The following is a 26,596-nucleotide window of genomic DNA, read 5'->3' as shown; positions in this document are numbered from 1 at the left end:
TTTTATGGGGGGTCCATCTTCATGATAATTTACCATACAATACATTCCTTCAAATTTACTACTACAAAGGAAGTGAGTAATTATTAATTTTTAACTGCGGTATACATGAGTGCTGAAAAGTCAAAACAGAGAATGGTGGGAATGCCAAAGATGGAAGGCATCTATCTCATTGTAAAGAAGGATAAGTTAGCAGTTTATGGATTGTGGTAGGGAAGTGTATACGCGGTTCAATACAATTTTAGAGAGTCCCACGGGCCACTACACTATACAATACAATACATTATATTTATATGATATGATGCACCAGCACCAGTCTGCAACAGTGCCAACCACTTACTGCCACTACTCACTTTCCATTCTTTTGTTTGAATGCTAAGGTGGAAGTATAGTCATTTAACAAGTGTGTGTAGGATTCCCTCCGTCAAAGTGCAATTCAAAGCAATAAAGACTAAGGACCCATTCTTTCTTTCTTTGATTAAAGCTAAAGGGCATTTTTGTCATACCATCCACACCAGTCACCACTTTACTTTATCATGTTGCCCTAATCTAAGCTTTAAATTTCGGTTATCCATCTAACCCCTTTTTCTCTTTTATATTTTTTTCCTTTCTCTTGAACCAACTCTTGTATTGCTTTTTCCTCCGAGTGTGAGCTTTTCCCTAATAAAACCATAAAGCAAATAAGGATAACAAGTAAAACATTTTTTCTGGGAGTGTGCATCACTTCCTCACCATCTTCTTCTTGTTCTTCATCAAAGAAAAAAAGACAGTAAAAGAAGAAAGGAAAAGAGCAAATTTTACAAAAGTAAGGGCTTAGCCTTGGCTTCTTCAATTCCTTGTATTTCAAGACATGTAACGCTTGAAGCTTCTCAGATTCCCAACTCTTTCTCTCTTACCTTAAAACCTCTTCTTCTCTCCAAACTCTTGAACCGTATCAAACCATGTCCACCTTGGCCTTCACAACCCTCGTTGTTTCGGTTCTCTTTTCTCTCCTCTCTTGCTCTGCTTCTTCTTCAACCCTGCTCAGTGATTTCCATGCACTTGTTTCACTCAAACAAGGATTTCAATTCCCAAACCCAGCTCTCAATAACTGGAACACTTCCAATCCGGTCACCGTTTGTTCATGGACCGGAATTCAATGCCACCGGGGGAGAGTGGTTACCGTCGACTTAACAGATTTCAACCTCTTCGGCTCTGTTTCTCCTTCACTCTCTCAACTGGACAGCCTCATCCACCTATCCCTTTCCGGCAACAACTTCACCGGCGCCATTGACGTCAGCAACATGAGCAGCCTCAAGTTCCTCAACATCTCGAGCAACCAGTTCAGCGGCCACCTCCATTGGAACTACTCCACCCTCCATAGCCTCCAAGTTCTGGACGCCTACGACAACAACTTCACCTCCTTGCTTCCCGTGGGGCTTCTGAGTCTCAAGAAGCTGACATACTTGGATCTTGGCGGCAACTACTTGTACGGCGAAATCCCGCCTAGCTACGGCAGCCTGACGGGGCTAGAGTACCTTTCTCTGGCGGGAAACGACCTTCGGGGAAGAATCCCGGCGGAGTTAGGGAACCTAACGAAGCTGAGGGAGATATACTTAGGCTACTACAATTCCTTTGTAGGCGGCATTCCGGTGCAGTTTGGAAAACTGACGAGTTTGGTGCATATGGATCTCTCAAGTTGTGACTTGGACGGTTCAATTCCAAGAGAGTTAGGGAAGTTGAACCAACTTGACACTCTTTACCTCCACATTAACCAGCTCTCCGGTTCAATCCCGACGGAACTGTCAAACTTAACGGCTCTCGTGAATCTGGACCTCTCCAGCAATGCACTCAGCGGGGAGATTCCGGCGGAGTTCGCCAACCTCAGCCGACTCAAGCTCTTCAACCTCTTCTTGAACAGGCTTCACGGCTCCATACCGGACTACATTGCGGACTTCCCGGAGCTGGAAACGCTTGGCCTCTGGATGAACAACTTCACCGGCGAGATACCGTACGGCCTCGGCCTGAACGGGAAGCTACAGGTGCTTGACTTGTCGTCCAACAAACTCACCGGTGTGATTCCTCCTCACCTTTGTTCCTCTAAGCAGCTAAGAATCCTGATTCTCCTCGACAATTTTCTCTTTGGACCCATCCCCGACGGTTTCGGAACGTGTTATAGTCTCACCAGAGTGAGGTTAGGAGAGAATTACCTCAACGGAACCATCCCTAACGGCTTTCTTTACCTTCCTAAGCTAAACTTAGCCGAGTTACAGAACAACTACCTCACCGGAACCTTGACGGAGAATTCCAATAGCTCCTCTCAGCCTCTTAATTTAGCCCAGCTTGATTTGTCAAACAATGCATTGTCCGGTCCACTACCCAATTCGCTTTCCAACTTCTCCTCTGTTCAGATCCTTTTGCTCAGCGGCAACCAATTCTCCGGTCCAATTCCGCCTTCCATTGCAGGACTCCGACAGGTACTCAAGCTTGATCTAAGCAGGAATTGGTTGTCCGGGGAAATTCCGCCGGAGATTGGGCACTGCGACCACCTTACCTACCTTGACATGAGCCAGAACAATCTCTCTGGCTCTATTCCTCCTCTCATAGCCAATATCCGCATTTTGAATTACCTCAACTTGTCAAGAAACCATTTGAACCAAAGCATCCCCAAATCAATAGGCACCATGAAGAGTCTCACCATTGCAGACTTCTCCTTCAATGAATTATCCGGTAAGTTACCGGAGTCAGGACAGTTTTCGTTCTTCAATGCTTCGTCTTTCGCAGGGAACCCTCAACTGTGCGGGTCTCTGCTCAACAACCCCTGCAACTTGAGCAGAATGACATCCCAGCAGGGAAAACGCTCTCCGGATTTCAAATTAATATTTGCGCTGGGGCTGTTGATCTGCTCCCTGGTGTTTGCAGTTGCAGCCATCATAAAGGCGAAGTCGTTCAAGAAGAATGGAGCCGGTTCGTGGAAGATGACGGCATTCCAGAAGCTGGAATTCAGGGTGTCGGACATTCTAGAATGCGTGAAAGACGGGAACGTGATCGGAAAAGGAGGTGCCGGGATTGTTTACCACGGGAAGATGCCGAACGGAGTAGAGGTGGCAGTTAAGAAGCTACTGGGAATCGGTGCGAGCAGCCATGATCACGGGTTCCGAGCAGAGATTCAAACACTGGGGAACATAAGGCATAGAAACATAGTGAGGCTACTGGCGTTCTGCTCCAACAAGGAGACGAACCTGCTTGTGTACGAGTACATGAGGAATGGAAGCTTAGGAGAGGCGTTGCATGGGAAGAAGGGTGCGTTCTTGAATTGGAACTTGAGGTACAAAATCGCCATTGATTCTGCTAAGGGACTCTGTTACCTTCACCATGATTGTTCACCCTTGATTGTCCACCGTGACGTCAAGTCCAACAACATTTTATTGAATTCCAATTTCGAAGCCCACGTGGCGGATTTCGGTCTCGCTAAGTTCTTGGTGGACGGCGGCGCCTCCGAGTACATGTCTTCTATTGCCGGCTCCTACGGCTACATTGCACCCGGTATGTACTTGCACTTGTTAGTTGGCAGTTAAGTTAGTTAGGGAAATGAAATAAAAGATTTTAAGTAGAAACTCAGGTGCACTCGATTTTACGTGTAAAGTTGATATTTGAGAGTCATTAGATGATTTGATTGATTAAATTTTCATTTAACGACTTTCAGATATCAACTTCACGTGAAATCGACTTCGCTTAAATTTTCACTAAAATTTTAATTAGGATAATCAAGGTTAGGTGCATAGTAATTATAGTAAATAGTAGTTACAGCTAGGCAGGGGGTGAGTGAGGGATGCAAAAAGAAGTGCATGGAATTTTATAGAGAAACGAGAAGAGAATTTGTTTTGGGGGGACAATGAGTGTAGTGTTGAGCATTCAGCACCTGCGAGTGGGGACCATAAAACTCTCATTTCCTTTCACAATCTCAGAGAGACAGGTCAATCTGACACTTCGATATGCCCAACTCTCATACTTTCTATTAATTGAAATTGGTTGATTATATTGCAGAATATGCATACACACTGAGGGTAGACGAAAAGAGTGACGTGTACAGTTTTGGAGTAGTGGTGTTAGAGCTTCTAACCGGAAGGAAACCGGTGGGGGCAGAGTTCGGTGAAGGAGTGGATCTTGTGCAATGGTGCAAGAAAGCAACGAATGGACGGAAAGAAGAGGTTATGAACATAATTGATCAGAGGCTGAGCGTGGTCCCTAAAGAAGAAGCTATGCACCTTTTCTTCATTTCCATGCTCTGCTTAGAAGAGAACAGTGTGGAGAGACCAACCATGAGGGAAGTCGTTCAAATGCTTTCTGAGTTCCCTCGCTCTTCCTTCTCTCCTCACTTACACCAATCTTCTTCCTCTCAATTACCTCCCAAACACAAACCTCCTACTTCTAATAATAAACATCTTTTGCTTTAATTACTACTTATTAATAATATTCATCTAAATCTTCTTGTTAATTATTTTCTTTTTTTCTCCGGGCTTAGATTTTACTTTAGTCATATAGAGAGAGAGAGATGTAGGAATAGTGACTACGATTAAAAGGACTGCATTGGTTTACATTAATCAGCCTCAAATTCATCCTAGTGGCAGTGGGCTCCCCAACGTTCTTTATTTGTATTTATGTTATTATAATAATGATTTTGTTAATTAAGTTATCTTTTTGTTCTATTTGCAAGAAATTTTAAAACTACCCTTACAATCCATTAAGGAATATGGTGCACCTTCTAGTAGGGGTTGTGGAAGGATTTAGAGTTAATATCTGAATGGCGGGTCTAATTAGTAATTAGCCCAGGCCCATTCCATCTTTCTGTCCAGGCTGCTCATGAGAATTGGGGATTGTATGTCTTTGACCAATTGACCGGACGAGAATTTCGAGCCCTTACAATGGCCTGCTTTCTTTTACTTCACCCAACACGCTGCTTTTGCTAATCTCATGGAAAATAGTCTTGTCTAGGGATATATCAAGCCCAAATCCATAACTTTCATTCCATCAAATTCAAATCACAACGGTCAACGTAGCTTATAGCTACTTGTTTATTTTTGGCTTGCTTTATTACATTACGAGTTTACGACAATAACTCAAATATCAGCTAAAATTTATTACTTTTTATTAATATTTTTAATAATCAATCAAATTTTTTCAATTCAGGAATCTAATAAATCAAACACAATAAATTTTATTAGTCTTCTAATATTTTTTTTACAATTTTTTGAACGAATCTATCAATTTCATATTTCAAAAAATAAAGGTTGTCCTTAATTTTTTTGAATATATATTTAAATAAGTTTCTGAAATTTTTTACATCGGATATTTTTGTCTCCAAATAAATTTATTGCATTGAGATATCTAAACTTTTAAAAAATAAAATGTATAAATTTTTATTTTGGTTAGATATATTGTTTTTACTTAATCAAATAAATTATCAAAAGTGTAATGAAAACCTCAACATAATAATTTCTTTTAGGACGAAAATGTCAAATACAAAATTCCTTAACAACTTATTTGAATATATATTTTTTTCCCGGAAAATGTTTCTTCATGAAGTAAAAATTCAATGGTTTCAACGCTGAACATCATTACGACAATCGTAACCTGGTCCACTATTTACACACACGCAACCAAGAGTAGGTTTAAGGCAGCTTTATTTTTTTGAAAGATCTTGTTCAATGTCAATTAAATAAAATGTTTTGAGAGGCATGTAACTAATAAATTGAAGAACTGAAATTGCATGTAGAGCTTATGAGTCCCAATAATGCTTAACGTAGAAAAGAAAATGACATGAGAGCTGGCGTGCAAGCCTAATAAATATGTTATTGGTACTTAGAAGCACCCATTTGGTAAGGATTATAGTAGTTGAAGCTATATATATTATTATGGGTTATGCTACGGGCTAGGGATACACCAATATTAGCCACTAAAATTAATTCATCAGTATAAAATATATATTAAAATATAAATACACATTAAAAATAAATTAAATCACACATATATTTATATATAAATATATTAATAGCTGATTTTAGTATACAAATAATATTTTTTTATTATATATTAAGGATGGTCGTGAGAGATAACGCGCTTAAACAATATTAGCGAATGAATTAAGGTAGAGGAAAGTTGTTGGAGTTGGAGTCTAATAAACAAATTAAACTCTTGAATGGTTTAATTCAACGACTAATTAATAATAATAAGAAATTAAAAAGGAAATACAATTGGGGGTGGGAACATGAGGAGTCATCAGGAGGTGGAGGAGGTTGAGGGGGTAAGAGGGTAGCCAATGCCATGGCGAGTGGTAGGGAAGACCACAAAGAGGAGGCTGCAGAGGAGGCCGATGGCAACGGGGACAATGTCAAGAACCTCCTGAGTCTCATGCTGGGGCCGAGGGTAGAAGCAGCTCACCACGTTTTTGTCTCTCAAGGCCACGGCGGAGAAAACCAGCACTGACAACACTGAATGCACCCAGTCAATGGGCCTTATCTTGTACGACCTTAAGTCCTTCGGCAGGCCCGTTCCAGACCCATCAGGGTAGTCAAACACCCACAGGCCCGTAGGGGTTGCGAGCCCGTGGTACACCTTTCCGTCTGAGGCCTTAACGGAGTCAGTGAAGCAGGCCAGGAAGCAGGAGAGGCCCAGCAGGAGGAGGAGGAGTAGGGTGAGGAGGCGAGTGACGGAGTCGCAGACGCCGTTGTTGGTGAAGAGTGGCGTCAGCAGCTGGAATGCCAGCAGGGTTCCCGTTGGCAGTAGGTTCGCCAAGTTGGCTGTGCTTGTCAGAGTTTGCGACACTGCCCACCGCGATGCCGATGGAGCTGATGCTGATGCTGTGGTGGCTTCTTCCTTCTGCGACGGTTGCTTGCTTGTACTTGTAGGCCTTTGTCTAACTGCGCTTGTTGACATTATTGGATCCACAAAAATCAATAATTAATCGGTGAAGCAAAATTAGATTTAAATTGCTAGGTACGTGGCCGATTGATGTATATATAGAGAAAGTGGGGAATGGATTAGCATTACGCAAGTCACAAGCGTGTTTGCGTTGCTTGTCGCCTTAAACGTTTTAGGGCAGTCGAGTTTACATGAAATTAATAATTAAAGAGTTATTAGAGAATTGTTAGATAAAAATTTAGTCAAATTAATCAAATTATTTAATGACTTTCTGCACGTGAGTTTTCATCTTATTATTATTATTACTGGAGAAAGTATTTGTTGTTGTTAAATTTTCTGCCAAGGAGTAGTTTCCTTCTAGCGTTAAATTGGTTGGTTCAAGTTCAACCTTCATGTGCTGCGTGCAAATTGAACATGCATAATCATATTTTATAACTTCTATGTCTCGTGTCTGCTTATATATACATGATTACTATAATATATATATTATATGATGTAAAGTATGGATGCCACGATATTATTATACCACCAAGTCAACAACTTTCATCTCCAACCATAGAATGGATATTCTTTTTCATACATCGTAAGATTCTTCGATCTATTATGTAAAAATAATTTTTTATGTTTGAACTTATACATTTCAAAGGTAATAATTAAAAAAAAATATAGTTATACAATAAAAATACTAAACAATATGAATAATAAATATATTAGATGTTCATTTTATTAGGTGTGTGGATGGTTATTCTAATATTAAAATTTAAGTGGATAATCTAGAGGTGTAGTGTGTTTTGATTTGATTAGTAATTATTCATATTGTTCAAAAAAAATTATTGATTAGCTAGCATAATCCATAATTAAATTGGAAAGTGCTAGGTAAGGTAAATAATGATCATATTGAACAACGTAAACAACCACTAATCAAATAAAAATATACTGCACATTAATTTAATGCTACTAATTAAATTTAAGATTAATTTACTCTTTTAACTCTTTTAATTTATATTGTTCACACATTATTCAAAAATATTATTAGTTACCTATATTTTTTAATTAAATTATGCAATGAAAACATATTTTTCACAACCTCAATTGTCTCTGCATCCAAAACAATTAAACAAATAAAATAAAAAAGATTTCTCATATAAATGACAATTTACGTGAAGTTCTAATTGATCTATGTTGTGTTTTTTTGTGTTGTTTCTTTTCTTTCTCCCTCTGTTACCTACCAAAAATTAGGTGCTTCCAAAGCTGAAAGTTTATATTCGGGTAGAATAACTCCGATGCGTGGCGTGTGTGATTGTTATGGATGTTAGTCAAAGGCCGGTTTAGGTAAATATTTTCGTATAAACATAACTATATATTCAATTCATTTTTGCAAGTATATATATAAATATATGGAGAAAACGTATAAAATACTAAAAGGATAGTAGGAGGAAAGTTCTTCAATGTTCCTTCGTGCAGGTTCTAAATAATATGGAACCAAATATATACCATATCAATCCCCGAGTTGTTATAATTAATAACCAATGTAAAAGGGATTAACCTAATGGATAGAAATAAAAAAATATATATTTTGTAAATTCACAAAAACAGTATATTTTATTTTTGGTGTTGGACCAACTTGGTTACCTAGTTACATGGAGGTGTAATATTCCCGTTTTATTATGATTATAATCATATTTAAATTTAAATGAGTTATTAAACATGAATTTTAAAATAAATTAAAAAAATAAAAATTCAGATACAGTCGACTTCACATGAGTTTTTACCATTAAAAAAAAAGAATTATTTTTTGGTAGGTAAAAAGAAAGAATCTTAACCTAATAGCATATGTATTATATATACACACTAAAAAAGAAATTAACTTAGGAGCCAAATTAAGTTTCTACATTTAAATTTAAGACTAAATTGGATAGCTAAAAATTTGATGTTAGCAAAATTCAATTTTTACTCTTTGAAAAAGATATCATTAAATTATGTTATTTATAAATTATTTCAAATATATCATTTGATGGAACTATTGTAAGTAATATTTATATTATCTGATATTGTTTAAAAAATATAAAATCAAACTAAATTTTGATTATTGATTAAATTATGTTCCTATCTTATTCCATGATTATTATTGCCAATTGGAGAAGTACTAATAAGTAATAAGTAGAAGTCACGTGCGAAAGGTAGAAGGTAATGAAACGCAGCGTTTAAAGTTGAGAATAGGGATTGGGTTTTCGGTTTTCCATCTTACATCGTACGGTGTTTCGTCGTTCCTCCTCCCTCCGTCGCCGTTGCCACCGCAGAAAAGGGTTTTGCATTCTACACCGATTTGAATCCTTCGTTCCTTCTCACTCGCGGTTTCTAAACACACTCTCCATCCACGCAACTTCGCACCATATCCCTGTTCCTTCTGATGTAATTTCTCTCCTCTTCTGAAATATAATCTTTTAATTGCTATCTTAACCTCTTTTAGCTGATAATTCTGTTTCATTTTAGCTAAATTCTAACCGCGTACCTATTCTTGCGAAATATTACGTTTCTTTTCTTATTATATACAAAATTCAGATTATAGGTTTTGTTGTGTGCTGAATTAGCACTTTAATTTGTTCTGCAAATATTTGGTGACCCTTTAGATGCATAGATTTCTGTAATTTGTAGTCTGGTGAGTTAAAAACTTAAACTTGGTGTTAATTGGCTTTGGAACAGTGTGGTTTGGTTAGAGGATGAAGCGGAAGCGTGGGCATAAAAAGGGAAAGGGAAGAGCAGTAGCAAGCATGTAGTGAGTGGTAATGAGACTCAAAATAAGGAAGAAACCTCTGCTTTGGAGCATTATGGTACTAATAATGATAATGATGATGATAAGGATGATAACTCTGGAATGGAGGTTGACACACCTTCCTCAACTGGGACAGATCAGCAGCATTACAATGTGGCCAGCATTAATCCTGATGGCTCCATTGATAAGGCTGTGGGGAAGCCACTCGGGGTTGGACGCGTTAAGGTGAAGCTCAAGACTCCAAAGATGTTGGACTCCCATTCCCAGCACACGTCTTCAGATGCTCCCACGCATAGTGACACCGATAAGAGTAGCCAGCAACACGGCTTTGACAAACAAGGTGTCGGTGCTGATAGGATGGAAGACAGTGCAAATTCCTTGCCTGATATGAAATCCCCTGTTCCATCAAAGAGGGCTGCTACCGCTAGCATCAAAATTAAGTCATCCAAGGTCTTGGCATCCAATGCTGACCACACAGTTTCCAGTGAGATTAATCATCCGAAAGAAAGAAGTCTCCGATATAATAAGCAGGAATTGGACGCTTCCTTAGTTGTATGTTTGAGCACTTTAGATTTGTTTTCCCGTTGTTCTACTTTGTTATCGCCTCAGAGAACACTTTTTTTAACTTGGTTTCTTCTGCACAGGTAATAAGGAAGGTAATGAAAATGGATGCTGCTGAACCCTTCAATGTTCCTGTTAATCCTGAAGCTCTGGGAATTCCTGTAAGTAATATTTTTTCTTTTTTGATAAAAATTCCTGTAAGCACAATTATGTAAGCAACATTAGATGTGCTTTCAGATATTGGTTAACATGTGCTGTCTCTTTCTTGATCTTGAACACTCAGGCATAGAAGTTATTCCACAAGGATCTATGATATTTGTTGTTCCCAGGAGACTAATTTGATTTGTAGTAAAACTGGAACCAAAAAGTTATCTTTTGTCCCCCCAAAAAATTTGTGATTAGTTGATTACAGGTGTATAACGTCATAATGCTTTCTGGAACCAGGACTATTTTGATATCATTGACACTCCAATGGATTTCGGAACTATATGCAGCAATCTTGAAAAGAGCGAGAAGTACATGAATTCTGAAGATGTTTATAAGGATGTTCAATACATTTGGGACAATTGTTATAAGTATAACAATAAAGGTGACTATATCTTGGATCTTATGAGGCGAGTGAAAAAGAATTTTATGAAGTACTGGACTGCAGCTGGGTTATATTATGAACCATCAAAAGGGACTAAGGGTGAGACTTCTGTGTACCCCTCCATTATTTCTTTCTTGAGTGAAAAGGATAGGTATCAAGCATTTAGTGAGTCATTCTTGACCGCCATTTTCTTTCCTGTTTTAAATATTCTTGTGATACAATATATGAATAGGACTAGATGTGTTTGTTTATTATCTCTGCCATTTTTGTCTCTAAGCTTCTTTTACATTTGGGGTCATGCTCAGGATGGGAGATGGGTCAATGAGTGATAGATGTTAAAATATTGTAAAGTGGGAAGTTTATAGTTAAGCTATATGGTTTTCTGAGATTTTATTTTCACAATCCTACTCAAGTAAATAAAAAGAAGATGAAGATGAAGATGAATATGCTTTTTAATTTCGTGAAAGATGCTAGACCATGGTCTTTTGATAGCAATTTGAGCATATTCTTCTAATGAGCAGGAGCAGAGGATGCTGCATTATCTGGTGATGGAAAAGTAGCGAAGGGTGGTCAAGCGAAGCAGAAGTCAAAGAAACGTCATGGGTGAGTACACTTCCAACGGTGATATTAGAATACTTATGTGGTATAATTGCTGTTATGATTGGAAGTTGATATCCCTTAGTCTTAAATTGAATGAAATCTATTGTTAATTATGTGTTTGTGTCAGTATACTGTTTTACATAGAAATTATAGACTAATATCTTTGACTCCAGAAATTCGATACATGATTGATGGTTTAATTTTCTAAAAATGAATGGTTAATCTGATGAATAGGAATAGAGAAGCTTTGATTACTCTAAGAAATCACATTAAGTGCAACGTAATTTCTATGAAAGGTTTATATAACACAGTACATTTATAAACTTGGTTATTCCTATTTCTTCAATTCTTATAATATCATACATTATTCTGCAACAATATTGCATTGTAAATTCATATTGATGGTGATACTATTATACTTAAAGCTTTATCTGGTTTTGCAGAAGACACCATAAACATGATTGTTTATGTGCTATTTGTGTGCTAAAGCGCCGAAGGAGGGAACGGGAGGAGAATGCTCGACTTGCTAAAGGAAACTTTGGATCTGGTGGTGATAAGCTCGCTAAAGAATTTAAGCAAGAGGTATGGTAATGGATCATTGCCTACATCTTATCCTTTTAATGTCCTGCCAGGAAATCAGTGTTTTTTATTGCAACTGATTTTACATTTTTCCATTTTTTCTTTTTTTTCCACAATTCTCCATGGTTATAAACTGAATTCATTATAACAATACAGAAACGAATCTTATCGGAATGGTCTCTTTATATATTTTCTTTATGCTATAGAGTATTCCAAATAACACAATGTTTTTTAAGTGGCATGACGATATTGCTCTCCCATTTGGTTCCTATTACATTTGTTGACATTAAATGGGATTAGAAGCTCATGCAATGAAGAAATCCTAGTACATTATTTTTTCCTTTATGACCATGCAAACTAAGTATGACTAGCACGTAGACATGAAACTTTTTCTTGGTTTTCAGGAATCAATGCTTGTAGAAAGCCCTGTTGGTGAGGATTCATCATCAAATATGAATGATTCACTTGGCACTGATGGAGATGCTGAAGATGACAAAGGAGAGGTAGCAAAAATGGATCTTAGTGGGAAGCAGTGCAGCCCTTCCAAGGGAAAGCATGAAGACATTGATGGTGATGATGAAGAAGACAATGACGAAGACCACAGCCAAGAGGAAGGGGAAGAGGAGGAAGACGGAGAGGAAGAAGATGAGGGGGAAATTGAAACGGACAACCCGAAGCGACAGATGGATGAGGCTTCAAATCGGTCACATTATGGAGGAAGTTTGGCCGAGAAATCTATTGTTGGAGATGTAACCACTCTTCGTGATGAATATGCAGCGACTCGGCAAGAAGGACAAGCTGCAGTAGTCCAGCGACAGAAGCACAAGGTATTTCAAACAATTTCTGATTTAGGAAACAATAGCATTTGCATAAACTTCAATTAGGCATGTAGCGTGATGCGAAAGGCTGTTGCGTTTAGTTAGTTGTAGTTGCAACTGCAGGTTTTACTAAACAGTTTGGTCTGTCTGTAGGAATCACGAGATAAGCATCAGAAAGCTCAGCTGCTTGAGAGCTTATATGTCGAAAACCCCAAGCTATCAAGTTTATGTGGTATTCTGTTCCCCAACAATACTCAATCTGTCTGGAGTGGACCACATTCATTAGTACAGCGTCAGAATTCAAGTCGCACTTCTTCAATTCACGCGGCAATTCGGACTTTGATGGACTAGCTTTTTTGCGTTACTATTTTTAAATTGATTCACTACTTGCTAGCCACCATCCCAAATGATAATAGTTTTAGTTCATGTGATGTGTTACTAAGTTTAAACTAGGTTTTGTAGCTTTTGCCCTGTCTCTCGGTTTTTAGTATTAAGCAGGCGTAGGGCAAAATGAGTCACATTACTGTAAACATAACACTAGCGAGCAAATGCATCGTCATTCTCATTTCTATTTTCTTGTTTCCCTGCCCATGCACTACTACCAGTGTATAAATCCTAGTTAAGCTCAAAGTCTACGAAGAATTTTATAGGTAAAATATAAATATTTTTATATTAATAAATTAAATTTAATTTTAATACACTAATAGTATAAAAATTTTACACATGCACTTAATTACGTATCACTAAATCAACAAAAATAACTATTTTTGACAATCAATGTGTAAATAGTCGTCTAAAGAAATTCGACAGGGTAAAATGGTTTATGGTTTAAACTATCAGGTCATTAAAATTAAACTAATAAATTTTGTTTGAGTATAATTAAAAGGTTTTAGAGATGAAATTTTATCACAATTTATTGCTTACAAATTACAACTATTAAATAATTATCTAAATATTTTCATAAATGCACAAAAAAATTAAAATAGAATGTGGAGTATGTGGGGGGAGGGGGTGGTAGGGTAAAAAAGCATGTTGCCTTAATAATTAAAATAGCATAATAGTACCGTTTAATGAAAAACGAAACTCTAAAATGTCTGTGACAAGGCATGAGTTACACCGGAAAAGTGAAAAAAAAAACTAACAAAACTGAGTAATCTCTTGTATGAAAGAATTTGTGCTTGCTTGACATGGCCCCCATTAACCGTCGATATTTCTATTGGTGGAACCATTACAAACAAATAACGGCTATGTTACATTTCTTTTAGAGAAATGCTAGAGGACTATCAAAATTTATTGGTTTTGACCATCACTTTTAGCTATCAACCAAATTTCTTTAGTTTAGTAATCCAACAACATACTTTAACATATACCTTAAAACATTGATGACCAAAACAATAAATTTTGATAGCCCTCTAGTATTCCTCTTTTCTTTATCAACAAAGACCATAAATAAAAGATAAACGTTGTTGGTGAAAGTAACGATATCAGAAAGTAAGTCCAAGTAAAGTAAAATGAAAATCCTAATCCACCAACAAATCAAAATCTCCTAATTCCTAAATGGCACATTTAAACAGAGAGAAGCAGCAATGGTTAGACGGACATCTGTGTCCATGGCATGACTTAATTAGGCAGATCATATTTCACTTCACCTAGGTATAGACCACATGCCGGGGCCATTGGACTTGCGGCTGTAATAGTCTTGGCATTCAAGATTCTTTCAACTGAAATAGTGCGTCATTTGAAACATGTTAGTCAATTCAGGCTATAAAAAAGGATCAGATAGTACATTATCTTATTATTAAACACACGTGAATAGAAATGAAGGATATTTGTACCATCTGGAATTGTTAAGTTTCCAGTTCCAACAACTTTGAGAACACCAACAAGTAGTCTAACCTGAAATTCATTTAACAATTGGATTCAGACCAAAAAGATTGTGATTGTGGAAAAGGAACTCAAAAGGGAAGATATCAAACCTGATGGTAAAGAAAAGAGCGTGCACGCGCTGTTACCACCAAGCAACGATGCTGCCTCCTTTTGCCAAATCCTATATCTTCAGTTGATGTGGTTCCTTTATCAATGCTAGCACTAGAGCTAGGAGGAGGAATAACAGTTTCAGAGTTGCTGTGGCAGCCATTCAAATCCTGATTATGTCGTTCTCTATCCATTGTATTTGGAAAATACAGACTTGGAATTACCTCGCAGACGCTGAGTTCATCTAAAGTTCTGATTGGTGATGTGGCCTGTAGTAGGGCAATTTTATTTATGGATAGTTCATATAGACTTGAGATGATATGATCATAGAATTGGCATTTGACTAAACCAAAACTCTATTGACTGAATCTCACCACCATCATCCCTCAAAAAGGAATAAAGAAGAGGGCAAACTCCCTCAGACGAAACTAAACCTATTCATTGTTTTTAACTATAAATTCTGAAGTACTATTTAGAAACTGGAGAGAAGAAACAACCTGACAACCGGCAGCCCTGAAGGAACTAAAATCATGGCGTCCGACAAGAACTTTGCAAGCTTCCTGCATGAATTGTATGAATAAAGTCTTGTGTCTTTTACAGGAATTTTGAGTGCACAATGTAGCAAATATAGAGAAGCAAGAGCTAACTAACTCGCATAGCTGAAAGGTTAAGCTCTTCAGGCACATGCCATGCTCGATCTTTCTCAAAGGCTGATACAGGCTCTGGCCCGGACAGCAAGCGATAAAAGTATCTGAATGGAAGTTCCAAATAAATCTCAATTCCCACAAATTATGATAAACACAATTCTATGGCAATGCCTATTCAGTTTTATAAAATCCAAGATCACTATTATATGATGCTCTACTTAACAGTCACTACTCACTATTATACACAATAAAGTACAATTTCATAGATCTTTGTCACAGAACACTCACGTGCGCTCTTGTGCTGAAAATCTGGCATGAAAATCGAGTGGAACGCAACGGACATCAATAACCGTTAAGTCGCTATCATTCTTCTGAAGTAAATAAGTTTGACAAAAAGAATAACGCAAATTGTGAGCACAATGATCAAGAATCCAGATCGAAGGAAAGCTAGCACAAAGTGAAACCTGCAAGAAATGGTTGACAGCTCTTCGAACGACGGAAGGTTCATGAGGCGGTAACTGTAATTTGAAAGAAGAAGGAGTAAGATTACAAAGAGTGAAGAGTGAATCGATAAATAGCATAGAAAAGGAATGGATACCACTTCACCCGGCCTCCGTTTACTGGTGCGTTGGATATCAACATGACAAACATTTGACAAGGCATGGACTCCTGCGTCCTGCACTTGAAACGAAATCGCAATGCTCGAATTGAATATAATATGATTTACAGAGTGAGTGAGTGAGTGAGAGAGTGAAGTGATACTCACAGTTCGGCTTGAACAGGATACGATAACTGCTTGGCCAATGAATTTGGTGAAAGCCTGTTCGAGAGCACCGACGACGGTTCGGCATGAGAGCTGCTTCTGAGAACCGGAGAAGTGAGTGCCGATGTACTCGATGGCAACCAAATAGCGTTGGATCCCAGCCGCTGAGTTCTTTTGGGTCATGTTATGGTTATCGGGTTTTGATATTTTAGAAGGCTTATTATTATCAGTTTCAAATTCAAGCGTATGCTTGCAATTGTTTGTCATTGGGATTTGGGAAATCAAACTACAAAGGACGCCTTATTTGATTTAGGTGCCGCTTTGCCTTTCTGCTTTCCTCCACTCTCTCCCTTGTTTGTCATAAAAGTCTCTAATTCATTGCTGCAGACACTATCCCTTGCTTCATCACTAAAATGTTATATGGACATTAAAATTAAGAGAAAGTATAGAAAATTAATAGAATATTCGTATAATATATACAATAAAAATTTAGAAAGTATTAGAGATTAATTATTAGTGTTATCTTTTTTCATTAGTTGAAGTTTTTGGGATGAGTAGTATCATGATATGATAGTAGAGTTTTAGATCCGAAAGGTCAAACTGAGATATTTATTATCCTTAATATGGGTGATGTTTATTTTATAACTCAATAGCCCATTATACATTTAAACCATTGACTTCCTAGCAGTATTCACAAATTAATTTAGGTGATGTTTAATTTATTTTTAATATATATTTTATACTAAAAATTAATTTTGATGTATGCATAATATAATTGTTATTTTTACATGCCGATACTCATATCTTTTTTTATTAAAATCTTTTAAAATAAAAAATTGGTAAAGTAGTCAAATAAAAAAATAATTATCTTTAAATTAAAATAATAAAACATAAATTTCATAAAAATTATAAAATTAATAGTAATTAATTATTTATTATTTTATTAATTTTTTTACCTTAGAAAATTTAGATTCATAATTTTTGTATTATTTAAAATAATAGAAATATTAAAAATGATATAAATTATAAGGCAGATTAGTCAAAATGCAAAAGTATTTCAAATTTTATGAGACAAGAAAATAATATATTTTTTTTCATATTTTCGTTACATTAGCTAATATTATACGTTAACAATAATAAAAAGTAAACACAAAAAATTAACATAGTCAAAATAAACATATATAGACAAATGATTGAATGAATGAATATACATAAATAGACAAAATAAAAAACAAGGAAATAAAGAGGAAAAGTTAAAATGGTGCAAAAATTGCATAATCTCCTTTATGATAATTTGAATATGTGACAAAAAGACATCTTGTCAAAAGAGTAAATTAAATAAAAGATAGATAAGTAATTGAAAAAAGAAAGAATATAAAAAAATTTACATAAAATAATTAAGAGATCTCCAAATATAAATAAACTTAATATAATTCATGGTAAGGTGAGATAAAGTGGAATATAGTTTTTTTTTTTCTCATGTGGTTGTCCAATTAGGAGCAAAATTATTATTATTATTATCCACAAAAGCTTCACAAAGTGCTAAGGCCAATCATGCACATAATAATGTTAACATAATCATAATTCATAGGTATAACACAATTTAATTAGTCAAAATCAGAGATACTCATGAACATTGAACAAGTTTATATTACACCAAAAATGAAGATATAAATAAGAAACTATCTTTTGTTATCCTAGTAATCTAGCTATTTGCCAGAGGAATTTAGAGAAAGTTGCTTTGTAAGAGAGACTATGTTATCTTCTTTAGTACCACTTGATTGCATTCCTATTTTCTTCTCTCCTGCTTTGGCAGTATTCTGCTGAAAATTAACAGACAACTTATTACAAAAGCCCAAGTAAATTTACCCAAAAGAAGTTGCTATAGCATGCAAATCAGGAACTAATAACTAATGTAGCAACATGGCATTACAAAATCACACCTGTGATTAACTTTAAATACTGCAATTCACATACTAATGCTCCAATTGCAAATGTGAATGAGAATCATTCCATTCAACAAACATGGAACTTACTTGGTAACTGTCATATCCATATCCTTCCGGTCCTGGGATTGTAAACTTAGGCTTGCTTCGATATTGTTCTGATCCTCCAATACCTGATAAGATTGTATATAAAAGTTAGAATGTAAAATAACATGGGTGGTTTTTTAACTTTGAAATAACTCTAAAAGGCACTCTTTTTCACTTTTAAAAGCTAATAACAAAACTACCTGAACTTTTTATTAGTCTAGCAAAGTGAAAAATTGGTTTATGCTTTTCATAAGAAGCTAGAATAAACCATCAAACTCACCCTTGGATTTTTTATCTGAACGAAGTAATTTCTCTCGGTTCTCATAGAAGTCAAAATCATCTAGTAGAGATGTCTTGGCAGAATAGCTTTTGAAGATATTCAGCATCTCCAGGCCCTGCTTTAGTCCAATCTGCAAACCATATAAGCACATGTTTAAGGAAGTTGCAGTTTAACAAAGGATCTGAATAGTCTTTTCACATGGTTATGCTGCAACAAACACTTTCCTCCTAATCAAACACAAGCAGCAATCTGTCTCCTAAACACTGAGAACTAAGAATTACCTCTTGTGTGTCCCTAGTGTAAGTTACATCCCTGTTCTCGTTTTCAACGATGATACGAATGTGACAAAATTGAGTGTTGGGAACATCCTTTATTATATGCCACCTAATTGGGAAGAATCCATTGTATTTGTAGAGTTTCCAAAACTTCATGTCTTTGTTGAAGTCCACTGGTCCAAGCATCTCAGCTACTCCAACAAACTGCCGGCTAGCATTCACCTAATTCGACAACACATAAATACATATCCAATCTAAGAATATTCATTAAAAAAGATGTAAGGATATGAACTCCAAATTCAACAATATATGTTAGATTAAAGAAAGATGGTCTTAGGTAACAAGAATTTTGAACAGACAATCCAAGAATATGGACATCTGCAGTTATTGGACATTAAACCAAAAGGAAAATATGCTCATCTTCTAATAAGATAATTTAATCTAAAGAAATAAGAACATAAAATGATCGAAACTCACCGAGAAGAACAGGAAGATTGGACACTTTGTCCCTGTCTGGATCGATTTAGCTTCTGCACTACGGAATGCATCGTTCAACTTCTTATTTCCATATGAGGTGCTAGTCCAAACATCATATTTAATGCTCTTATGAATGTCATCTTCATTGAAAGATTTAATGACATAAAATTTAGCAGTTTCATATTCAGTTTGGAAATCTGGAAGGTTATATTTATCTCTGCATATTGTGATTGCAAAGTCATTCTTAGTAGTTGAAGATTGTAGGAGAAAACCAGTGTAACTACCCCGAGGACCTCGAGTTAGTGGCGTTGGCATTTCATATTCTTCACTCCTCGATTTGTCTAACAATAAAGATCTATCATTTACAGTAGATACTATCTCATTTGTCCTGTTATTTGCAGGGGGTAAGGCATGCCTATCATTCACACTAGATACAGATGGTATACTATTTGCCCTGTAGTTGGCAGAGGAGAAAGCAGGGCTGCCATTTGTCCTATTGTTGGAAGGGGAGAAGGTATGGCATCTTTGGTTGGTGCCTGATGAATATTTTCCATTATTGCAGGTCCTTGGAAGACTGCCTGCTCTAGAATTAGAACGCAAAGTCTGCAGCAAAACACATTGACACATGATGTTACACAAGTATTACAATAAAAGTTGAATAAATCTGTGCATATTACAACAACTCTACCATCCCTCAGAGTAAATATTGAAACAAGAAGCAATTATACCAAGTGATCTCATGAAATAACCAAAACCTCATAATCTTACAATTGATTTACCTTATTTAACCTTTCAACATCCGCTGCAGCCTGCAATAATGTTCTAGTCAAATAGCTATTCCTAGTTGCAAAGTCAGAGCTTTTTGGATTCGCTAAACCAGAATGATTTGGGTTACTTTCTGCCATTACTGAACCATTGGCTGTTTTGTTTTGCAGACCAGCAGATGTTGAGACTGATGAACTACAAGGTTGAGTTTCTAATACGTTTGTATCTGCTCATTGAAAATGTCCAGTGCCATTGACACCCATAATAGTCCCTTGTTAGTAAAGAACTAAAGACCATAGCAAGGAGGATCATAACATAGAAAGAAAAACAATTTATTGTGTTATTCAAAGCTCAACAGTTGAGAATGAGAACACCCCATAATCTGCTATTCTGCTTATTTCAATCATCTCAAGTTTTTAGTTTTTTGTATAACTACCATATGTATATTGGTACAATATATGATCCATAATTCATTATGCCTTACATCTCCATTCACTTGGTCAATTCGTGTAACTGAAATCCATTCCTTATGCTTATGTCAGATGTTAAAAGATGATAGTAAATACTTGATTAGACATCAAGAGAGTAAAATCTTATTTTTCAAATGTGTTCAATGTTTTCAGAAGTCCGTTTCTGCATAACCACAAGCTCACTATTATAGTCAGATTTTATGTGGATCAGGAACAATTTTGTGATATGTAATGAGAAAAAAGTGTATATCATAAACATGAGGTCTTGATCAGCCTCACCTGTGAAACCAGCATTGACATCTTCAGAGGAGCTCACTGATGTGAAATCAGATGGGATTTCATCTTTCATTAAGACCTGCAGAAATATCATGAAAAAAAACAATGTACAGCAAAATCAAACCTTGTTGGGGAAATGTGAATTCGTAAAATTGTGAAACATACCACATTTTCCCCATCATGTTGCTGGTGGTTAGGTTCTGCTGCTCCTGTTCCTGTTGTCTCACACAAAGCTATATATAACATGGTTAAGTATAACAACCTTTATTGAAACTTGAGCAGTTTAAAACATACAGACAAATGAACTCCCAAATTTACATTTCAGACGGATGAGTACGTACAAAAAAAAGTACTAAAATTTTTTTTGTCAGATAACAGATATGAACAAATTAATTTAAATTAAAATGTTGTCTTAATAATAGAGACTAATTTAACGATAGTATATTCACATCTATTATTATTATGTTTATTGGTATTCTTTTCTTTCAAAAAAGACTAATCTATCCGTAGATCCTTTGTCATTCTATCCTAAAAGATAATTAAAAAACAGCTTAAATAATTTTTGGTTTTTATAAAATATTTAGCTTCAATTTGAGTTGAATCAAAAATTAAAAAAGAAATTAAACAATAAAATATTTTATAAAATAGTTTGATTGTTATGCATGTAAACAGAAACAAATTTCATGGTCTCAAATTTTTAGGGTTTATGATTTGATTATATACAACTAGGAGAATAAAAATTGATATAAAAGGAATGAAAACCTAGTTGATAAGAAAGAAAGAAAAGAAGGATACAGTTGTGGAGGTGAGAGACGGAGGCAGTGCTGGTCATTATGAATTATGAGAAGAGGGAGGAGTTTCTGAAATTAGAAGATGCGGTCTGCAGGAGAGAATCAAAGAAGTGATAACAGAGAGTGAGAAAGAGGCACACTGCACACTGGCGCAGCTTCCTATATCATAATAAATATTGGTTAAAGTTATTCTTTCTCTATGCCTTTGGCCCCGGCTAGAAGGCCTGTACTAATAGCTCATAAAGTTGTCTCTCAACACTCAAAAGACCTCGCTAGGATTCAAAATTTTATTAGGAACAAGTATTTGAAACTAATCTTCGTTGTATATAAATATGTAATGTAAATAAATTTTTGAGGTAATGTCTACTATTGAAAATTGTTTAATCTATCCCAAAAAAATAATATAATGGTTCCAGCTAAAAAAACAAAAAATAAAAGAAAGATAATATAAAAAAAATAATACTTATTCTTATTGAATTTATTATGTTAAGATTTGAATCGTATCTTATGCAGTAATTTATTAGTCAACATCAAATTCTTGTGAAATTTAGATTTGTAATAAACTAGTCCTTATCCTATCAGACCAAAAAATACCAAGAACAGCCATATAAAATTGTAACATATTTTATGTCAACAAAAAAATTTAAGTTGAGCTTGTTCTAAGAGTACATAATTTAAAGCACATGATAAATTTATTATTAATTGAAAATTTTAAATTTTTTATTTAATAAATAAATTAAAAATCTATAATTTATAATTTTAATATGTACTCGATACAAGATAAATAAACTTAAAAGATTTAAATTTATTTCTTTTCACATCTTTTAAAATTATCTATCATCTAATTTTGTACTCCATTGATTACGTATTTACGTTCAACATTTGACATTAACATATGGATAAAATACCAAAAAGAAATCTAATGTAATTCATTCAAGGTTTTGCTTCTATTAATATAGGTTTAGTTCATATCTATTTTATTATATAAAAATTAAATTTCTACACTTAATGATGGAGCTAACGTGGCATATTTTGGAGGGTGTTTCTGATTTAATTATTTTAACTCATTCAATACAATTTATTACCATGACTTAATTATATCAGCTACTTGATTTGATTAGATATTTAAATATTTATAAATTATTATAATATATATTACTTAATTAATTTTATTTGTGGAATAGTGTGCTCTTTATATAGTATATATTGATAATTATTGCTTAATTTAAAGTAATTGTATGTCGGTATCTTAAATTTATTTTTTAATAATGATCTAAATAGATAAATCTAATTGAATTGAATTGAATGATTATATAAAATATTTTATATTATTAATATACTAAAATTAAATTCATTTTTCAGTACAGAATTTTATAGGTAAATTTTATACAAGATTAAGTTAATTTTTAATTTTTTTTATTTGTTTTATCTGTGTTACTTCATTTAATTTTAAGTAGCGTCATATTTACAATTACCGCGAGTATAATATTTTATAAAATATGAAAATCAATTTTTTTTATAATTTAAATATCAATGTTTGAGTTAATTTTAATTTAACTTTTTTAAATTAACGTTATCTTTTATTTGGATCTTAATTAATTTAAAATACAAAAATACTAATTTATCCTTTTCTCTTTAAATAATAATAACTTTAATTTATTTACCGTCTTTTTTTCTCTTATATTTTGTTTAGCAAAGATAATATATGAATTAGAATGGATGGAGTTAAAAAATACTCTATATGATGCATGTTTGGCACTGATAAATTCAAATAAAATAAAAAAGAAGAAAACAGAAGAGAAGAAAACAGAAAGTTAAAGAATACTGAGTTGAATGGTGTAAATAGATTCATTGAAGTCAAGTGTCTGTATGTTCTCATGTCTCATCTCATTTTTTAAAATTCAAACATATTTTGAATGTACGAATTTTAATTATATTTGTTTTTTCTCTTCAATAAATACTACCAATTTTCCTTTTTTTGCTATAGGTTTGTCTTTTATTTAAAAAACACAAAAAAATATAAAAAAAATCAAAAAAATTAAAACTGTTATTATATTTTAAAAAATTAAATGCTCTTTTAATTAAATATCTATGTAATTCCTATCTAGATATAAATTATATTTTAATATATTGAGTGATAAATATAAAAAAAATATATAATAGATAAGTTAAAATTACGAATAATGAGATATCTATCTATCTATTCTATTATATAAAAATCGAATTTTTGCACTTAATGATAAAGTTGACGTGGCATGCTTCTTAGAATGTTTCCTGATTTATTTTTTTAAACTCATTAAATATAATTTATTACAGTGAATTAATTATATCAATTAATTGATTTGATTATATATTTAAATATCACACAATTTAATATTATGTATATCAATTAATTGAATATAATTGTTAGAGTATAATTAGGATCAATTAGATCAATTAGTATTATTTAACATATCTGAATATTTATTATAGGAGATTACGTCTTTATTATTTTGATTCTCTTAGCATCTATAAATTTCCTTTTATATTGTATCATTCTACACAACTTGAATAGACACAAACCTTTTTTCTCTCTTACCTTTTCTAATAATAATAAATATAATTTAATTTAGTTAGAAGTTCATTATTTTATAGTCTTTTATAAAACAATCTTTTTATCACTTTGGATATTTTAACTCTTTTTTTCTCTTTATATATAATTTTGTTGTATGTTAACTTTGTTTATTTAATGATGAAATATACTCATGTTAATTCTATCATATAATAGTTTGTTTTTCTCCTATGTATTTTAATTTGTATAGTTACTATTGATCTTACTATTTTCATTTTTTTGAATTGTTCTTTATTTTTTTATGACTTGATCATTTAAAAAAAAAGCAAAGAAAAGAAAAAAAGATGGCCAAAGACAAAGGTTAGAAGGCTAAAGCAGCAACGTCATTCTTCAGTATTATTATTATTAATATGAACTTTATTATTTCTTTTCTAACATTCTTTAATACAACCTTCTTTCTTTTTCTTAATTATTATTAATACTTTTATTCTTTTCTTCTTTAATTATAAATCTTCTTATAATAATTTTTTAATAGGATATTTTTCTGGTCTAATAAATTTTTTCTCTATCTTTTGTCAAAAAAAATTTATATTAGAAAAAAATACAAATTAAATTTTAAAATTTAAATTTAAATAAGATGTGTAAAAGATAATTATTGAATTCATTTGGTCGATTTAAACACTTTGTATTATCGCCATTGAAAATTAAATTATTGCCATTAATTCGAGAGTATGATTGAGATCAGAGAGCTTGGCTCTTGTGGTTCTTTGATCTTCGTCAACCAAAACCTTCTGTATTTCTGATAGGGCTGAATCACAATTTTATTGTAGAAAAAAGAGTTACAAAAGCGAGTTTGATGTGTTAGAGACCAAAATCCTAAAGTCATTATTTATATTTGAGTGTGACACTCATTAAACCCTAAAACTCAAATAAATTAGTATTTATAATTTTAATCTCATTTATCCAAATCAAAAGTAATAATGACTTATTTAATTCAACATTTATGATAATAAATGAGATCACCGTTATATAAGTCATTTAATGTGAAATTACTTAATTTGCAATTATAATTAATATATGTATTGTTCATAAATATATTAAAAAATAATAATTTCTTAACAATCTTTTACTTGGGTTATAAATATATATTTTCCTGAGATAATCACCTCTTATAAATTTTACGCGCAAATCTGAATGTTATTTCTCTTATTACTTTAATAATCTGGTCTATCTCATATATTAGTTATGAAATTACCGAAACTTTTATCACATTAGTGTCGTAACAAAACCACGATGATCCCATACTAAAAACTCAACCACATAAATCAAATTTGGATGAAAAAATTCAGAAATTAAATGCAAAAATGATCTTATGCATGTCTATTTTTAACTTGAAAAAAAAATCTATTTTATTCAGTGGCAAACTCAGATGAAACTGTAACGGCAACATCCGGGCTCATAGCGACGACGACTAAGTGATGAGTTTGTGGAAGAAGAAGAGAAGAACTTAACAGACTCACAATGAGAGAGAGAGAAAGGGGGTAATTTACCTAGAGAAAAGGGACTCGGCAGGAGAAAGGTGACGACGGGCTTAACAGTGGCGGTAACGGGATGAGCAGCAATGATGACATGAGCTATAAACAGTAACACACCTAGAAAAATTTAGTAATAGGGACAAAAATATAATAAAATTTAGGTATAGATATTTTTTTTGCTTCCCACGATACTCAACAAGTTAAGGACTAATTCGTCATGAATTTGAATTCCATTTAAGAATCTACAATTAGCCGGCAACGAGTTGCTATACATACGATACGGAATTCGAACCCTCAATACTTACTTAAGCGGACGACTAAGTTGATCACTTGACCAATCCAAATTGGTTTAGATATATTCAAAATTTAAAATTAGAACTATCTAATACATATTGATAAGAACTATAAATATACACACAATCATTATTATAATATTTAAAATAATAAAAATATAATTTCATACACATAGTATAATATTTAAAATAACAAAAAAATATTTATAAGGACTTTTTTTATTTTTAACATGATTAAATATTATTTTTTATATATATTTTTAAACAATTATTTTACTTAATTGTCAAATCTACTTATTATAATTTTTATAGTATAAATAAATTTTTTAACCAAAATAATTACAGTATATTAATACATAGATAATATATTTTTTATCTTAAACAATTTTTAAAAAATCACTAATAATTTAAGTTGTATTTAATTAAAAAATTGTTTTAATTTAATTATTAATTAATTAACTAATATAATATAATTAATTATCACTAATTTTTGAGTGTATTTATTTATTTTTCATACTAAATCAAATTTAACAATATAATTATTATTATGTGTTAAGTTTAACAAAATATTTTTTAACATAAAATACAAAAGAACTATTTATATTTTATTTTGAGACAAATATAATATAATAAGTGGTATATATGTATA

At 33.4% G+C, this 26,596-nt stretch overlaps 5 protein-coding genes across 7 annotated transcripts; 2 read left to right on the top strand and 3 right to left on the bottom strand.

Moving 5' to 3' along the window:
- Nucleotides 1–611: 611 nt before the first annotated feature.
- Nucleotides 612–4,664, top strand: LOC107482741 (leucine-rich repeat receptor-like serine/threonine-protein kinase BAM3). The gene is made up of 2 exons (XM_016103302.3): nucleotides 612–3,522; nucleotides 4,024–4,664. The coding sequence occupies exons 1-2, from the start codon at nucleotides 939–941 to the stop codon at nucleotides 4,431–4,433; spliced, it is 2,994 nt and encodes a 997-aa protein (XP_015958788.1). The 5' UTR covers nucleotides 612–938; the 3' UTR covers nucleotides 4,434–4,664.
- Nucleotides 4,665–6,152: 1,488 nt separating this feature from the next.
- Nucleotides 6,153–6,953, bottom strand: LOC107482601 (protein DMP3). The gene has a single exon (XM_016103125.3). The coding sequence runs from the start codon at nucleotides 6,910–6,912 to the stop codon at nucleotides 6,256–6,258; it is 657 nt and encodes a 218-aa protein (XP_015958611.1). The 5' UTR covers nucleotides 6,913–6,953; the 3' UTR covers nucleotides 6,153–6,255.
- Nucleotides 6,954–9,085: 2,132 nt separating this feature from the next.
- On the top strand, nucleotides 9,086–13,388 carry LOC107482742 (uncharacterized). Its single transcript, XM_016103304.3, has 8 exons — nucleotides 9,086–9,309; nucleotides 9,601–10,222; nucleotides 10,315–10,392; nucleotides 10,676–10,919; nucleotides 11,342–11,423; nucleotides 11,864–12,002; nucleotides 12,404–12,826; nucleotides 12,971–13,388. Exons 2-8 carry the CDS (start codon nucleotides 9,773–9,775, stop codon nucleotides 13,166–13,168), a joined length of 1,614 nt encoding a protein of 537 aa, XP_015958790.1. The 5' UTR covers nucleotides 9,086–9,309; nucleotides 9,601–9,772; the 3' UTR covers nucleotides 13,169–13,388.
- A 451-nt stretch (nucleotides 13,389–13,839) lies between these two features.
- On the bottom strand, nucleotides 13,840–16,574 carry LOC107482744 (uncharacterized). 2 transcript variants are annotated; one of them, XM_021139794.2, is made up of 9 exons: nucleotides 16,205–16,438; nucleotides 16,037–16,119; nucleotides 15,903–15,956; nucleotides 15,727–15,809; nucleotides 15,443–15,542; nucleotides 15,289–15,351; nucleotides 14,794–15,060; nucleotides 14,653–14,713; nucleotides 13,840–14,538 (listed from the first exon to the last, which is right to left on the bottom strand). In XM_021139794.2, the coding sequence occupies exons 1-9, from the start codon at nucleotides 16,287–16,289 to the stop codon at nucleotides 14,438–14,440; spliced, it is 897 nt and encodes a 298-aa protein (XP_020995453.1). In that variant the 5' UTR covers nucleotides 16,290–16,438; the 3' UTR covers nucleotides 13,840–14,437. The 2 variants fall into 2 exon arrangements, with proteins under 2 accessions (XP_020995453.1, XP_015958795.1); XM_016103309.3 differs by having other exon boundaries at nucleotides 13,841–14,538; nucleotides 16,037–16,114; nucleotides 16,205–16,574.
- A 1,156-nt stretch (nucleotides 16,575–17,730) lies between these two features.
- On the bottom strand, nucleotides 17,731–21,772 carry LOC107482743 (YTH domain-containing protein ECT4). Of its 2 annotated transcripts, none has more exons than XM_016103305.3 (9): nucleotides 21,573–21,647; nucleotides 20,943–21,010; nucleotides 20,781–20,856; nucleotides 20,046–20,257; nucleotides 19,267–19,869; nucleotides 18,796–19,011; nucleotides 18,515–18,644; nucleotides 18,238–18,320; nucleotides 17,731–18,024 (listed from the first exon to the last, which is right to left on the bottom strand). In XM_016103305.3, the coding sequence occupies exons 1-9, from the start codon at nucleotides 21,607–21,609 to the stop codon at nucleotides 17,911–17,913; spliced, it is 1,539 nt and encodes a 512-aa protein (XP_015958791.1). In that variant the 5' UTR covers nucleotides 21,610–21,647; the 3' UTR covers nucleotides 17,731–17,910. The 2 variants fall into 2 exon arrangements, with proteins under 2 accessions (XP_015958791.1, XP_015958792.1); XM_016103306.3 differs by having other exon boundaries at nucleotides 17,802–18,021; nucleotides 21,573–21,772.
- Nucleotides 21,773–26,596: the final 4,824 nt, after the last annotated feature.

Source organism: Arachis duranensis, chromosome 4, assembly GCF_000817695.3.
Source record: "Arachis duranensis cultivar V14167 chromosome 4, aradu.V14167.gnm2.J7QH, whole genome shotgun sequence".
In the NCBI taxonomy this organism is placed as follows: domain Eukaryota; kingdom Viridiplantae; phylum Streptophyta; class Magnoliopsida; order Fabales; family Fabaceae; genus Arachis; species Arachis duranensis.
The sequence above is the reverse complement of the archived record's forward strand: the minus strand, read 5'-3'. Positions and strand labels throughout refer to the sequence as shown.

What these genes read in the sequence shown, in the direction of transcription:
- LOC107482601 (XM_016103125.3), bottom strand. Translation starts at nt 6,912, where the DNA reads ATGTCAACAAGCGCAGTTAGACAAAGGCCTACAAGTACAAGCAAGCAA.
- LOC107482744 (XM_016103309.3), bottom strand. Translation starts at nt 16,468, where the DNA reads ATGACAAACAATTGCAAGCATACGCTTGAATTTGAAACTGATAATAAT. An exon ending in TTAACCTTTCAGCTATGCGA is followed by an intron (nt 15,352 to 15,442) that starts GTTAGTTAGCTC and finishes CAATTCATGCAG; the next exon opens with GAAGCTTGCAAAGTTCTTGT. An exon ending in GCTCTTTTCTTTACCATCAG is followed by an intron (nt 14,714 to 14,793) that starts GTTTGATATCTT and finishes AATGAATTTCAG; the next exon opens with GTTAGACTACTTGTTGGTGT.
- LOC107482742 (XM_016103304.3), top strand. Translation starts at nt 9,773, where the DNA reads ATGGAGGTTGACACACCTTCCTCAACTGGGACAGATCAGCAGCATTAC. An exon ending in AAGTCAAAGAAACGTCATGG is followed by an intron (nt 11,424 to 11,863) that starts GTGAGTACACTT and finishes CTGGTTTTGCAG; the next exon opens with AAGACACCATAAACATGATT. An exon ending in TCCAGCGACAGAAGCACAAG is followed by an intron (nt 12,827 to 12,970) that starts GTATTTCAAACA and finishes GTCTGTCTGTAG; the next exon opens with GAATCACGAGATAAGCATCA.
- LOC107482741 (XM_016103302.3), top strand. Translation starts at nt 939, where the DNA reads ATGTCCACCTTGGCCTTCACAACCCTCGTTGTTTCGGTTCTCTTTTCT. An exon ending in CTACGGCTACATTGCACCCG is followed by an intron (nt 3,523 to 4,023) that starts GTATGTACTTGC and finishes ATTATATTGCAG; the next exon opens with AATATGCATACACACTGAGG.
- LOC107482743 (XM_016103305.3), bottom strand. Translation starts at nt 21,609, where the DNA reads ATGACCAGCACTGCCTCCGTCTCTCACCTCCACAACT. An exon ending in TGTCAATGCTGGTTTCACAG is followed by an intron (nt 20,258 to 20,780) that starts GTGAGGCTGATC and finishes TTCAATGAGCAG; the next exon opens with ATACAAACGTATTAGAAACT. An exon ending in ATGGATATGACAGTTACCAA is followed by an intron (nt 18,025 to 18,237) that starts GTAAGTTCCATG and finishes GTTAATTTTCAG; the next exon opens with CAGAATACTGCCAAAGCAGG.